The 15,834-nt window shown below is 40.6% G+C and overlaps 1 protein-coding gene across 1 annotated transcript in view; it reads left to right on the forward strand.

The window, feature by feature from the left end:
* The first annotated feature begins 2,195 nt into the window (after positions 1-2,195).
* LOC142098555 (dynein axonemal heavy chain 11-like) overlaps positions 2,196-15,834 on the forward strand; it is a 325,973-nt gene continuing 312,334 nt past the window's right edge. The window contains exons 1-6 of the mRNA XM_075181390.1: positions 2,196-2,313; positions 4,002-4,080; positions 4,227-4,428; positions 5,969-6,112; positions 12,698-12,873; positions 13,196-13,385. Of these exons, the coding sequence (XP_075037491.1) occupies positions 2,196-2,313; positions 4,002-4,080; positions 4,227-4,428; positions 5,969-6,112; positions 12,698-12,873; positions 13,196-13,385 (909 nt within the window). The remainder of the gene's footprint in view (positions 2,314-4,001; positions 4,081-4,226; positions 4,429-5,968; positions 6,113-12,697; positions 12,874-13,195; positions 13,386-15,834) is intronic.

Genomic DNA, 15,834 nt, shown 5'->3' on the forward strand with positions numbered 1-15,834 from the left:
CCTACCCCCCCCCCCCCCCCCACTCCCCTCAACGGAGTTTGCAGCTTCCTATTGGTCCATGTGGCCACAACCCATTTCAGGCACACAATTCGGGGTGTATCCAGTTGGCTGGAAACCTTCCCTGACCACCTCATTTCTTTATTTCCAGTCTCTTCCAGGTGTCCATATGTCAAATATGTTTTAATTGTTTCGATGAAATTGTATTTAATATATAATAGAATTCTATTAATAAATCAGTGGTGTTTTTAATGGATTTATTTGTGCTTTTATCAGTCCAATTTAATTAAAATAATATAGCTAATAAATAGGTTATTACAATATGCTATGTTTTCCACAAGGAGAAAACTAGTCCTGAGTTTTAGGAAAGCCCATAAGAGCCTTGGTCTAGTGTGGCAAAGCCCATTATACACTAATCTGTCATCAGAATAGAGCCACCTACCCTCTCCATTACATTCTAGGTAAAACCTGATACTGGATTAGCTGTGGAAGAGAATAATGGATGCTGGTGCTCCAGCCAATATGTAATTTTCTGATCATACTCTCGGATTATATTGTTCATACATAATTTGTAGTTACTCTATTAATAATGCCTTTTAATCATATATAACAACTACAACTAACATCCGCGTATGTGTTATTATTTTGCAAAATTTCTGAATCTGTATTCTCTCCTACATACAAACAAAAGGCAGTATCTGGTTTCTACAAACAGGTGTGAAGCGATCCTATCAGTAAGGGATGGTACTATACAAAAACATATTGTGTTTCCACAACTAGAATAAGCCTACCTTGTGGATTTTAACTTTGTCATTCACCGTGAAGGAGCTTAGAGGCACTAAATCTAAGTGGTGGCTGATGATTTCGGAAGCTGTTGAGCCAAACCATTTTTTTGTTTTTTTTATTATAGCGCGAGGTGCATGACTCCAAATCACCCAGTGCAGTCAAACGGTGCTGGGGATTTGGAACTTTGGACCCTTCACAAAACGGAAAGGGCCTGTGCTCCCCATCCCCTAAGAGCTAAAAGGCCACAGAGAGGGAAAAAGGAGATCTTCGGGCCCTCCTTCGCCGAGGCTAGGGAGGGCCCCTTTACTTACGAGATCTCCGGAGCTAAAAGGCCCCTTAAGAGGCAAGGGTTTTCAGGACCACCTACGCTGCAAGGCTCGGACGGTCCCCTTTACCCCGAGGTTGGCCGAAGCTTTCCCGGGAGGACTGGTTCTTCAGCTGTCCCCAGAAGGAGGGAGCCTCAGATGACTTGGGGAGAGGGTCACCCATAAGGTCATCCAAACCCCTCGAAAAACGTGAAAGACTCACAAAAAAAAAAAAAAAATGTGAAAAAAAGTGCGAAGTGCTAGTGTCAATAAATAAATAGTGCTGTAAACCATAAGAAGTTTGGTCTTTTAAAGGTCTGAATGTAAGAGAATTGTGTTTTGCTTTCAATGAAGGTCTTCTCTGACCTAGGGGTATATTTACTAAACTGCGGGTTTGAAAAACGAGATGTTGCCTATAGCAACCAATCAGAATCTTGCTGTTATTTGGAAGAATGCACTAAATAAATGAAACCTAGAATCTGATTGGTTGCCATAGTCAACATCTCCACTTTTTCAAACCCGCAGTTTAGTAAATCTAGCCCTTAGACACAATGTGACTACTGAATAAGCTGTTGGCAAATAATTTTTATGCATTTGTGTCCTGTTATCCAGAATACCCCTACATATGTCACAAATTAAAATGTGATTAACCAATGTTATGGTGAAAGTTATAAAACAGTTAAATTAACACCATACAGCAGGCTGCTCTTTCCTTAGACACCTGTTCCAGGAATGCATCCATAAAAAAAATCATAGAAAAGAGCAAAACGTGGTGTAGTATTATCAAAACAAATAAAAAAAAATAATGATGTACCCTAATCAATATCCACATTCCAAAAATAAATAAATATAAGGGTTATCTGAAGTGTGTTTTTTTTGTCTTTCCAGTATTTGGTTGAGGTTTTTCTTTAATGATGTGCTGTTTTGCTCATAAAAGAGACCGGATATATCATAGTGTAGTATGTTTAAAAAAGGTAGGAATATTCTGATGTTGCAGCTGCATATGTATACCATAATATATTATATAATGAAGCTTTAAATTATTCAGAAATCCAGATTTCAGAATTTCAAATACAAAACATATTTAAAGGACATAAAAGAGATAACATGATCGTACATTACGTTTACATTCAATTAAAAACATCGACCTTATTTGTAAGGAGTTCAGATGAGACATCCCTGGCCAGGAAAAAGAGGGTCCCAGAGTCAATATGGAGACCTCCAGGTGAGCAGCAGAGTTCCATTTGTGATACTAATGCACTTTATCAAGTGATTTCTTTAGGGAGTGCATTCCAAATAAGTGATATTCATTGGTATAAATATTGAAAAGCATGGGTCGCTTCCGGTTTTCATGGTGTTACTTTCGCCCATTGCAAATGTGGATATGGAATATCATAGTTTGCAGAAAGAACATGCGCTAGACAGACTGTCAAAGTCTACATAGCATAACAGCAGCATATATAGAATTTAGCAAAAATATAGAAATGGTCATTTTTATGCACAACGCCAGACTCTTTTGTGGCCGTTAACCAGAATACTCTTACCTATGTGCCCATTGCCCAGAATACTCTTATATTTGTGCCCATTGTCCAGAATACTCTTACATTTGTGCCCATTGCCCAGAATACTCTTACATGTGTGCCCATTTTCCAGAATACTCTTACATGTGTGCCCATTGTCCAGAATACTCTTACATGTGTGCCCATTGTCTGGAATACTCTTACAATTGTACCCATTGCCCAGAATGCTCTTAGATGTGTGCCCATTATCCAAAATGCTGTTAGATGTGTGGCAGTTATACAGGATGTGCACATATTTCAGGATATAATGAGATGTAGGGGCGTTTGCATATCAGGAAGCAAAATCCAAATAAGAAGGAGATTGCTGAGGTTTTTAGATTTACAGATTTGTAAATTATCTCTAAGGTGGCAATAATTGGAACTCAGAATACTGTTTCCGGTATATATTTTTCTCAGGCTAGGTAGGCATTGATAGTCGAAGCATAATAGTAGGTGCACATTAACTAATTGAATGTAATATAAACTAGAAATAAGTTCCGGTCATGTCCCCAAAATATCTGCAAAATATCTTCCAAAGGATCTGCTGAAATAAACTATAAAAAATGCAGAATAGCAGCAGCAGCTATTTATATAGCGCCACTAACTCCGCAGCGATGTACAGAATATTGTTGTTACCTTATTTATTTGTTATATGGTAAAATACGTGATGTGACATCTAATAAAAAAGTACTTCACAAGCCTATTTTTTATATTTATAAATGATCCTCAGTTACTGTTTTATTGCATGTAAACTAGGAAAGCTGTAAACTGAGTGATATGACACAAGTACTCACGCCTGTTTCCTGAGTATGTACAAATTACAGACAGATCAAATAAGCACAACACAGTAGTTATTAACTGAGACTGGCACATTACCAAAAGAAAGACAATCCAGAGTTTTCCTCAACTACAGCAGAAAACAACAGTCTTTCATTCAGACTAAAAATTCAAGTGACTTATCCATCAAGCCTGTGTGAAAAGGAATATCATGGTAATTTGGAGGTGTGCCATGCTAATCCTGTGCCTGTTTTACCAACTGCTCTATTAATATGCGTAATATTATGTAATACAGCAGAAAAGTATCAACACCCACTTCTTCATCAATTCCCCAGACATCTCTTTATTGGACAGAATTGTGTGTTTGCAGCATACAACGTACAGTTTTAGAATCCTGGGATGTTGCTGATATTGTGATTAGGACTAGAGATGACAGGGCAGGACTGTGTCTCTGGGAAGAGATTGTGTTACAATAGCAGGGCTGCAGCAGGCATGTGAGAAGTGAGAATTCAGTTACCTCAGGACCTGAGCTCCGGGTGCTTCCTGTATAATTAATCTGTAATTACACTGCTTGTAGGCGAAGAAGCAGCACTAGGGATGGCTGCAGCGGATACAGGGAGAAATATGTCGGCTGAGTTATCTCAGCACAGGGAGAGGTAAGTAGGATATAACTTGTTGTCCGTGGGGCATGGGGGATTCTTCAATTGATTTGATGCAGACAGCTTGACAAAGTCTCTCCCAGCCCAGGGAGTGAGCATGGAACTGACCCCAATGGTACCATCCCGCATGAATCACCCCTCAGTTGCCTGGCAGGGGATGAACGCATAGATTTCATCAAGGAACTTGCCTTTAAGTCTCTAAAACTCAAAGCTGAAAAGTGGAATCGATTTGTGTCCTCAGAAGACAATCAGAGGCTATTACTAACTTTCCTGGAGACAGCAGAGCATCGGAGGTTGCTGCTCTTTACCGTGACAGGAGGCACCCTGCATGCTACTGACCAGCTGGTGAGTGCATGGTGCAGTCCCTGCTCATAGCTCGATTTGTATATTTTTACTGTACCACAGACACCATAGGAGAGGGATAGTGGTTACTGGCTTAGGTGCACCTCTGTTACTTACATATGTAGGCTCTGCTTTCAGAAAAGGCCTCACATGCTGCAGAACTTCTTGAAGAACATGACTAATGATAGATATATTTAGCATATACTATTTGAGTCCCCACAGTCATACCAACTTTAGATACTCTGAAAGACTTTCATTACTCTCCAATTAAGATAATGTTTTGTGGCTAAGTACTTATTGTTTGTCTGCTCCCCACTGTGTACCCTCCTCATTTTTTCCCCTGTCTTTTTTCTGTACCCCCCTCCCCATACTTTTAAACCTTAAAAACTATTGATGTCAGATATATTTAGCATACTCCATATTTGTCAACAGGAGTGATACTAACTAGGCTTTCTTCAGTCTGAGGCCAGGGGATATATTTACTAGACTGCAGGTCTGGAAAAGTGGAGAGGTTGCCTATAGCAACCAATCAGATTATAGTTATCATTTTGTAGAATGCACTAAATAAATGACAGCTAGAATCTGGTTGCTATAGGCAACCTCTCCACTACTTCAAACTCACAGTTTAGTAAATATACCCCCAAGTGTAGGCTCTGGCAGCATCATCACCTTAATAATATGGGAACGGAAGTAATGTTCAGTAATTTTCTAGCAGAAATGCCAAGTAAATATGTCAATAACAATTGTTATATGCCCGCAGTGATGCCCTGCAGTGACTAACCCCTTCCCCTTTTCTGCCCTTGCCCCTCCTCTTGTCATGTTCTTACATCATAAACTGCCAATTATATCACTTACTTGTTGCTACCAACAGGGCCTGATTAAGGGTTCATGCCGCCCTAGGCTAATACACTCGTAGCACCCCCTCTCTTACAAAATTACCGAAATTAGCCTTTGAACTTTGGTGTGATATTTACACTTTTGCAGAGATGCCAAGACACTTTGTATTACACATCAGCAATCTTTCTTTCAACTTTATCTAACACACGATTAACAGATTCCAAATATTTTTGGACTTGTTCTTCACTACCCAGGAATTTTAATTTACTATCTAGTTCAGTAATCTGTTTAGCGGCCTTTACATAATTGGTCAGTTTTGATTCCCAATTATGGGAATGAAAAAAAATATTCAGTCAGGTTTCCTATATCTCCTCCGATAATTTAATTTAAAAGTTGGAAAAATTCTCACCCTCATAACTAACTGTTATTTTGTCGTTTCCATTCTACACATTGTTTGTGTTCTTTTGTCATATCAGTGAAATGTGTCTAGGCGGGTATTGCAGGAAAGACATCTGAAGTAGTATAGAGAATAATACATCTGGGCTACAACAAGACTAATACATTGGTTTTCAGCAGAACACAACATAGAATATTTATTAGGAGTTGGAGAATACGCTTGACACAGTTTGCTGTCATTCCCATATCATGAATATGACAATTTAGCAATTGTATATGATTCTTACAAAGTCTGTCTTGTACCACATAGTTATCTGTTGCATGGAAAACCAAACTTTTCTGTTTGCTGAAGAAAATGCCTAAGAAGATTTTAACATGTGACTTTAAGCATGAAATTGTCATAAGTGAAGTATCCTATTTGGTTCTGGAACAAGTATCTGTACTCATCAGTGAGGTAAGGTCCGGTCTATAACAAGATTTCTTTGCTTGGTTTTTAAATTGAATAATATTAAATGTATTGTTGTACAGTACAACAATACTTTCCTTCTCATTTTTTATTATATCAACATGTAAGCATTATTTTAAAATTCATTAAGGGAAGTAACGCAAAAAAAAATAAGTACGTTTTCTCCTGGACAAACCATGTTACAATGCAAGGGGTGCAAATTAGTTTATTATTTTGCACATAAGTTAAATACTGGCTGTTTTTTCATGTAGCACACAAATACTTCATAGCTTTATTTTTACACTGAAATCTAAAGTTGTTCTAGGACATGCCCTACCCCAACTATAAATTGGTCCCCACATTTTCATTGTAGCTCCCCCTCCAATGCAGCATGGTTTTGCTAAGGTGCAAAGTTACTCATATTTTTTGCTTTACTTTCCTTAATGAATAAGGCCCATTATGTTTTTACTATGTAAGGTGATCTATTCTCTTAACTGTCATTCCAAATCAACCCAGATAATTAATGTGACTGAATCCCTCCCCACATATCATGGGATCAGTATATATCCCTACTATTTAGTGAATATTTATATGCAGCTCTGGAGAGGTTCTAAAAACCTGGAGGCTGAGTTACCTTCGGATCCCACAGAAAATCTTAGCGTGAGCTTGGTCTGCTAACAATTCTGTGCTGTGCAGTTGGGATCTATTTCCAATCCACCTGGAACTCAGGGACAAAATCCCGGTAAGTAGAACTGGGAGAGAATTCTAAGGACTAGTTCTCCCATCACAGGCTAACAAGCACCAACACCAAGAGTGGGCTGAGTCCCCTAGCAGCTGGCTGCACGTGGACAGGGGAATAAACACCTCCTGCCACTATAGTAAATGTAAAGTGTCCAGGTTGCACCTCCTATACAGATAAAGGAGTCACCCAAGTTAAAGGACCTGGGGGCTGACTACCTACTCCCAGAGAGTGTACAAAGTATAAAGAAAGGCTAGTAGTCCACGTACATGGTCTAACACCACATTGTTATGGTCTGTGGCTTGGAGCTATTTGAGCCAATAAACACATATGCTGGGTTCCTGTGATCAATAGATTAAAGCAAAGACTTTAATTCATCACCCAGCTATCCTGCATTGAGCCCAGAGTTTTTGCCAGCTACCAAGCGTTCCTGATCCAAAACAAGCGGTGAGGAAGGATTTAGTCAGACTAACTAACAAAGAGGTGCTGCAGCAGCTACATATTGCCCAAGAAGTGTAAGCGGTTCCAGGTACCGATATAGGAGGTGGTTGCAGAGATTACCCTTATACTACTGACACTACATTAGTGTACAGTCAGTGAGTGGTTGATTGGCCAAGCAGCACCAGCAGAAGTAGTCACTGACGATTAGTAATAACCGGAGTCTGCAGAATAAGCCGCTCCCATCACACTTTCATAACATTTTTATATTAGTTTACAACTGGCAACAATGTTGCCCCCAATGTAGAATTCCCATCATTTTAAAATGAAAAATCAGTACGTCCATGAGACCTGAAGTTTGTTATTTCAATAAGATCCAACCTGTACATCTTTTGAGGTCCACATAAGCTATATCTACTCCCACTTACACTGTTACCTGCAGATGTCTCAGGAGTCTGTACTAAGGGAAAACAAGCTTTGTCAGGGAAAGATTTTAAGTAGAAAAAAAAGAGGATTTCCCTGGGAAAACTAGGGCAGGGAGCAGGTCACCAGGGGGTAAATGTATTAAGCTGTGAGTTTCTGGCAGGTTTGAAAAGTGGAGATGTTGCCTATAGCAACCAATCAGATTCTACCTATCATTTTGTAGAATTTTCTAAACAACTGATAACTAGAATCTGATTGGTTGCTATAGGCAACATCTCCACTTTTCAAACTCGCTGGAAACTCGTAGTTTGAGACATTTACCCCCCAAGACTAAAAGGAGTTTTTACTTTTTGCGGGTGGGGATTGAGTTTATGCAGAAGAGTAGTGTTTCTTATTTTAACTGGGGACCTTTGCTGGACAACTTCAATTACTATATGTGAGAGCATCATGAGGGAAGCATCTACTGCCTGGGCAGAAAAGAGACCTCGCATTTGATTGGATGAGTGCCAGGGTCTTCCTAAATATGCTTCAGGTACAGTCACAAGTGGCTATTTTTTAACCTAATATTGGTTTAAATCCAGTAGCCACATACTGTATATTTATAAACACTATCTCATACTGTTATTGCCCTGGGTGCAGGAGGCCACATTTTTGTCCATCTAACTTTTGAAGTCAGTTTTGATACTTCTGTTTTTATGAAGATCAAAAGATCCCTCTTTCAGAGATTGTCCACACACCCCTTAACCCCCGGTGAGTACAGGACAGGTCAGCCTAACCCTATCTAACCTTGTTGTCTACCTTGATGGAAGCCGTTGTCTCTGGTTTCAGTCATTTTAGGTCCCTGAAACATTACTTGTAGTTTTCTTGAATAGGGTTGCTGGCTGGAAGTCTTGTTCATCATCAAAGCTTTATCTAAAGCTCCAAATGTTTATATACATACTTGTGTCTATTACATAAATAGATAAAAGGTTATTTGCTAATGGCAAATGTATGGCTGCCTGACCACCTATTGGTCCTCATTGCCCATACATAGGTGCACACCCACTTTTCATTTGCAACAATTTCTGATATTGTAAGATGAAATGGTAATGCCAAAAATAGTAAAATGTCACTTCAAACTATTCTTCAATGTTTTTATTCCATCGGTAGAATTGCACCTCTAAAAAGATTTGTAGCTGGTCTCTTTTAAGGTGGGATGCTGCCTCAAAACCTCGCTGTGCTCTATGAGCAGGCGTGGCCACCCTACTGTGGGAACATGCCGGTGTCTTTACAAGCATTAGACCGCCCTCAAACACAATTCCTCCCTTAATCACGTCCATTTTCCATGTTGGGACTTTTTATTGACCTTTGTGTCTGCATGTAAGGACATGGCATTCTCTGTGCTAGGCTGATCCCCAACCCCACCCCTTCAAACACACTTGAAATGCAGTGCGTACCCCACTGATAGGTGCACATCACTCCCTGAGCAGAGCAGTGGGAATCAGGATAGTTGAGACACAACACTAACAGTGCGGGACAGTCCAGCAAACTTAGGACCAGAATCTGAACGCTTGCAGATTGTGCTGCTCACTCCTACCTGTTCTTGCAGCTTTTACTACATGTTGCTAGATTCTTAAGCTCAGGTGTTGGTTGGTCAAATCCTGGAATATTGGCACCCTGTTTAGAAAAGAGATAGGTACTATGCACCTACTGGAAAACCAAACAACTAGTGTACACTCTAGGTCTCCCTCTCCTCAACCAGCCCAAACAATATATCAGTTATTATTAATCATTAATACCCCTCCACCAACACTTCCCTGCTATCCACTTCTATTGATTTGTTGGGATGGTGGATCTGTCAGAGACAAGACCTTCCACTACCATCTCACTGCAGTTTTGAAGTGGGAAGAGAAGCTAAGAGGAGAGAAGGGAATGAAGGGAAGGAACAGATCTCTGATCAATAAGGTGGCTGGTCCAGGGGAAGGGTCAGCACAATGGCTGTGAAAAATAATGAAGGGATAGAAATTACTCAGGAGGCCTCCGGATGGCATCCCCTCTGTTCTGGTGTCGGGGGCACCATAGTGATCTAATGACTGTCATTGTGAGTGTTCACAGTGGCAGTCAGAGTGGCCCACATCTGATCCGGTGCCTGCCTAATCTTTGCGCCCTGGGCAGTGGCATGTGCTGCACCACCCTAGCGTTCCTGCATAAAATGTGTTATGCAAACGGTATCTCATTGAAAGTATAGATACCACCCAACTACCTCCAAAGTCCTTTATATATCTGGTCTGTCAGCGCCCCCGTTACCACTATGTGAATCCATTTTGAACCTTTAGTGGGGAATTGCTCATAACCATTGGTACTCTTATTAAGGACAGTCCATGTATCAGTGACACCAAGTTGAGAGTTTAAGTTACCCGTACTACAGTTTGGCAATTTGTTTCACTGGCTTTCAAGTTCTCCTACCCCTTTGTATCTGGTCTAGACACAGCGCCCCCCCTAGCCAGGGGCAGTAGTGGGATTAGCCACAATGCAGCACACATGCACCGAGCTGTTGCTGGAGTTACTAGCTGGTGCAGAAGCCGTTCTCACCCCTGGACCCGGTGCCCTCCTCCACCTCCAGTGAAGGAGAAATAGAAAAAGCAAGAGCACTCACTGGGGCTTCCTGTGCCCAAGTAAGGCAGGGGCAAACAGAAAAGTAAATTAGGGATGTTGGATAGATATCATGCAGGAGACTATATCTATATATAAAAAGACAAAGCTCAACTGAGTCTTCCCACGACTTCCTAAAGGCATCTGGCTGAAGTAAGTAAGAGGATCATTCTGCACTCAGCACAACAGTACTAACATGGCACCTAGTACACTATGCAACATGGACTTGGAGCAGCCCAGAGGAATGGACATGGTTTGTTATTAATTATTATCATTACAATTGCCAAAAAATGGTTCCAGGATATTCCACTAATAATTCATTATATGCAGACACGATAAAATTGGCCAAAAATCCACTCTATCAAGTTAAATAAAGTTTTCTTCTAACAAAAAATGTCTATCGCATCTATCTAATTGATCAAATATTCCATTTAACTGCTAGTCTCACCTGTGGGATGGTGTAAAGCTGCACCTACATAGCACAGCAATACCACATTTCTAGCTTGTTGTGCACCCCTGATTATAGTGAAAACACATTAAATATTCAGGGCCTGTGTCAGGCGCCGTCTCCGCACTGACACTTGGGGCAGGAGACGACACCTGCACCTTCCAAGCAACCACGTCCTGTTGCCTATCGGCGGGACGCTATCTCTGCTCACCTGTCTGCAGCCAGCATGTCTTACCGCCAAAATCTCCCTAACCCTGTCAGGAGGCACCTTAGGGTATATAAGGCAGCCTCTGACACATGTCTAGTGCCAGAGTATTTGGTCTTCAGCCTTGCTCCAGCATTTGTTCCTGTGTTGCTGTTATTTGGATTCTGACCCGGCTTGTTCCTGACTTCTCCTTGGTTCCTGATTCTGGCTTAGACTGATATTTGGTATTGACCCGGCTTGCTGACCATTCTCCTGCTTCTGATTTGACGGATCCCCCGGTCTTCTCCAATAACCGCCGCAAGGCGGGATGGTTTTAGCTGCCGGAGGCCCGCAGGTCGTGGCCCCTGGGTTAGCCCATCGGCGTGGTAGAGAGATAGTAGTAGGGTGAACGGTTCTGGGAACACAGTAAAAGACCTCATCTAGCTGGATATTAAACAGCTTAACTGTAAGTAGTAGGAAGCCAGACGTACCTTGCTGTCTAGTAGAGAGGCACGAGGAGACAAACACAAGTGGAGTCAGGAACTGTAGCCGGGAAGTTTCAGCCAATGCTTGTTGCCAGGGATTCAGCAGATGCAGGGTCAATCAGACAAGCCGGGTCGGTACACAGAAAGTCAGCCAGTATTCACAGGGAGAAGTGCACAGGGAAAGCACAGGGATCAGGAGCAGAAAGACGCTAAGTACACTTGTTGCTCTGACACAAGAGAGTGTCAGAGTGTAGACTAAATAGTGGGGAAGTTTGAATTCCCCGCCTCTCAGGTCACGTGATCAGACGGACCTAACAGATTGGTTGCTGTAGGCAACATTTCCACTTTTCAAATCCGCCGGAAAACTCTTAGCTTGATACATTTACCCCCAGTAGTCTCTGTTGACAGGTTTGTGTGTATACCGTTGAATATATTGGATGTGCAATGACCAGGTGCCTCTACATTATGATACTACCTGCTCCTCCTTACCTCATACTAGCCCTAGGAACCTTGTGCTTACTGCTCTGCTTGCACATAGCAGGCAGTGTAAGTGCTGACTTCCTGTGACATGAGTACTTGTACAGTATGGTCTATGAATACTGACCACAGCATTCATAAAATATCTCAGAACCAGTAGTAGCAAGTACAGTGGGAAAGTACCCAGTGCTGTACGCAGATTTTGCATCACTAGCCATAAGGTTTTTTTTATCATGCTGAGTATAAACAGATCAGATAGATATTGTTCTGTTTAGTATTCTGCTTAATGCTTGTTTATGCAAGTTAAGTAATCATTTAAGTTTTATTACACACTGAACCATACTTTCGGGTCAAGCTAATCTTGGTGGTTTTATTTTGGAGAAATGTTACATTATTTACAGCAATGTGCATTGAAATGACTCTTTTCACCACAATGCGCAGTGCATAGATTGTGTTGTATTTAGGGCTTCTTAGTTCTTGAATGACAGCCCAACTTGATCTATTCTCCACCTGGAGAACTTTGAACGTGAGCTGGGGCTTTGAAAGATTTCTGAGTGGATTGGTGCAGTTCTTCCAATCTGCAGCCTCTCACCAAAAGCTCATCTCATATTCAATGTTCTGGGTCTGTGTTGAGTGAGTATCTGGAAGGGTCCCCATCTCTAGCTGAGATGGATAAAGGGTTTTGGTACTTTTTAAGCAACTGTTCTCTTAAACACCTATTTTCCCAGTTTAGTGTCTCACATAGTTGTATCTTCAACATGTTTACCAGGTGCTGCTGGGAATCCTTTCAAATCCACTGATCTATAAGGATTGGCCAAAAGACTACCTGCAAGATATAAAGAGCCATGTTGACAAGTTAAAGTGTAAAATTCTGAACCTGCAAGGACTCATATCAGGGAGAACCTTCTTAACACTTCCCACAGTTCCAGAAAATGAAGGAGTAATGTGAGTATGTGGCATTATTTTGTTTCCTTTTCAATATTATGCATCAGTAGTAATAATACTCTATTGCTTTGTTAAATGACATTTCATTAAGATGCCATATTTCATCCTGATGTAAGAGTTGTTGTCATAGGTCATGCTGTGCTGTATCAATGATGTAATAGATTATGATTGGTTGAATGTACCATGTGACATTATCAGTGATACCATTAAAGATTTCAGCACTAAACCTTAAAAGCAAAGTCTTGTTTTTCTAGTTAGTTTTCCATTCTGGTGATCTTTTTACAATGGTGTTTTTCTTAATATTAATATAAATGCATCTTAGTTTGAGTCGCAACGATAGAATCAATCTGCACTACATAGAGACGATGATTATCCAGTGGACCCATCAAATAACTGATATTCTAGACCGAGACTCGGCACAGAAGATTTTACAGGGTGAACACCCTGGGCCATCTACTGAATTGGAATTTTGGATGATGCAGAAAGAAAATTTACTCAGTGTTCGTTACCAGGTAGAAATCAAATATTATAAAATAATGTATTATCATATGTTATGATGCAGTGCTGCAAATTATGCCATTGTTATAGATAGTATTAATGTAAATAATATATCTTTAATGTACACCATATGGTACATTATACAAATAGTTTTAAATAGATAGTGGGATCATTTGCTTATCACAGTGCAAGCTTCTAGTTTCATATTTGCAATCACTCACACTATGTACCCAGTGTACTCTATCTATAAGGCACATAATGCCAATTCAAGTAAAAGTAATTTCCAACACCTATAAAGTATTCAGTTATCAGGAGCGCTTTAAGAAATTATCCGGCTTGTGTGCAAGATTAGTGTTTGGGCTCCCCCCATATGCATACCTCCCAACATTTTTTAATGAAGAATTAGAAGAGGGGCAGAGTGTGTGTTGCCGTATTGCGGTGGCGCCTGCATGAGAAGGGGGGGTGTTAAAACTATAGGGGGGGCATGCACCCGAGCCTACTTCCCTTGGCCTAAAAACACCCCTTAATGCTGCTTGCTCCTGCCACTAGTACATGCGACTTTGAAGGTCCATCACTTAGTGGGACATATCTTCCAACTGTCCGCGAATCTGAGTAAAGGGTCCTTTTATGCAGGATGGCTGGGTAGTCCCCTCAAATTGGGACTGCATTGCCCCACTCTGTAGGGTGCTGCTCTCTGCTCCCTGTTCTAGCACCTTTGACAACTTGCTGCTACCGATGTCTTGATCTTTCTTTCTTTATCTTTCTTGCTGCTTGGCTGGATCTCAAAATGTTGGGACCCTGATTAGAAAATCAGTAGGTATTGTTTACCCACTGGAAAGCTTCTTAACAAGGGAACACTCTGCCTGTTATTCCCCCCAACATTAAATCAATAGCACCCACATTTATTAAATAGATCTCCTTCCTCCCAACTAGCTTTGGTATTAAATTATTTTGCCCCATATCCCCCATATTTAATACAAAGAACTTAGATTGCATTTTTAGTCCCTACAATATATTAATAGTCATCATCAAATCCAAATGATATTAATAGCCCAAAATGTAATAAAAAGAGACCCCATATTCATCTAATAACCACCGCCAGCTGCTACATTACATAAATAGCCCACACATTACACCACCCAACCACCCCTAAAGTTAAATCAATAGCAGGCACGTTTAATAATTAGGCCTCCCTACTTGAAACCAGCCCCAACATTAAATTAATAGCATTCACATTTAATACTAGTGCTATGTCCCCCAACCAGCCCTGACAATAAATTAATAGCATTCAGAATTAATAAATAGATCTATAAAAGATCAAGGGTGCCCTTATTTTGTGATCTTTTTTAGGTATTCACCACCAGACAAGTGCTAAACAGTCTGGAGGCAGCCCAATGCTCTTTGCAATGGTACAACAAGATTAACAGTGGAGTACATATATATTTATAACTTGTGATAAGATATAATAACAACAAAGAAAGAGAAAAACAATATCTAATTAATTAATTTTAATTAATATTAATTTGGTAATATTAATTTGTGACTGGTACCAATAATACAGAATGGGGCAGGGAAAGGACAAAAAAAGATGGGCAGGTTAAAAAAAGAAAGGGAAGGCACGGTATGTTAGTACGGGAAATATAAGAGAAGAGGGAAGGAGAATAAAGAGACTAGAATAGTAGAGGAGATAGAACTCTCTAGGCATTCATAAAGCACTTAAACTGAGGGATAAAGAAATTAAGAAGTGAAATAGTTACACCAGGCCTGTCAGTTTGATAAAAATTGATTGGGACAATCATTAGTTATACTGGTAATATGTTCCAATTTGTGGATCTACCAGATGTTGTTAATCAGCATTGAGATAGTAGGGCATTCTGTTTGTTTCTTTCCAATTCCGCGCAACCAAACATCTAGCTGCTGTGAGAATGTGGCTTGAGAGTTTCCATATCAATCTGTGGACTCCAGGAGGTAGACGTGGAAGAAAGAAACAGGATATATGAAATGGGATTTGGAGTTGTGCAATTTTACAAATTAGGTCTGCTACAGCACGCCTAAAGGAGATAATTTTAGGGCAGTTCCACCATTCGTGAGACAGAGTGCCACGTTGGCCACACCCTCGCCAGCAAAGGTCTGATGTGTTTGGATAAATAGCCTTCAGTCTGGAGGGGACTAAATACCAAGGGAATAGTAGCTTATACAAGTTTTCTTTTATTCGGGTGTATATTGAAAATTTAGGTACTGAGTCTCGGATAGATTTCCATTCATCGAGATCGAAATTTTCAGCCATGTCCTCCTCCCAATGCAGTTTGTGGGGCTCTTTATCAAGTAAGTTGTGGTGCAACAAAAGGGAATAGAAGGTTGAAATGAGGCCTCTAGAGGAAGACCCGCACATGCAGAGAGTTTCTAGTGGGGCAGTGGCAGCAGTTAGCTCGTTGTTCAATATGAGTGTGGTAAAGGGGATGA

The sequence above is a fragment of the Mixophyes fleayi genome, chromosome 7, assembly GCF_038048845.1.
Source record: "Mixophyes fleayi isolate aMixFle1 chromosome 7, aMixFle1.hap1, whole genome shotgun sequence".
Taxonomy (NCBI): Eukaryota; Metazoa; Chordata; class Amphibia; order Anura; family Limnodynastidae; genus Mixophyes; species Mixophyes fleayi.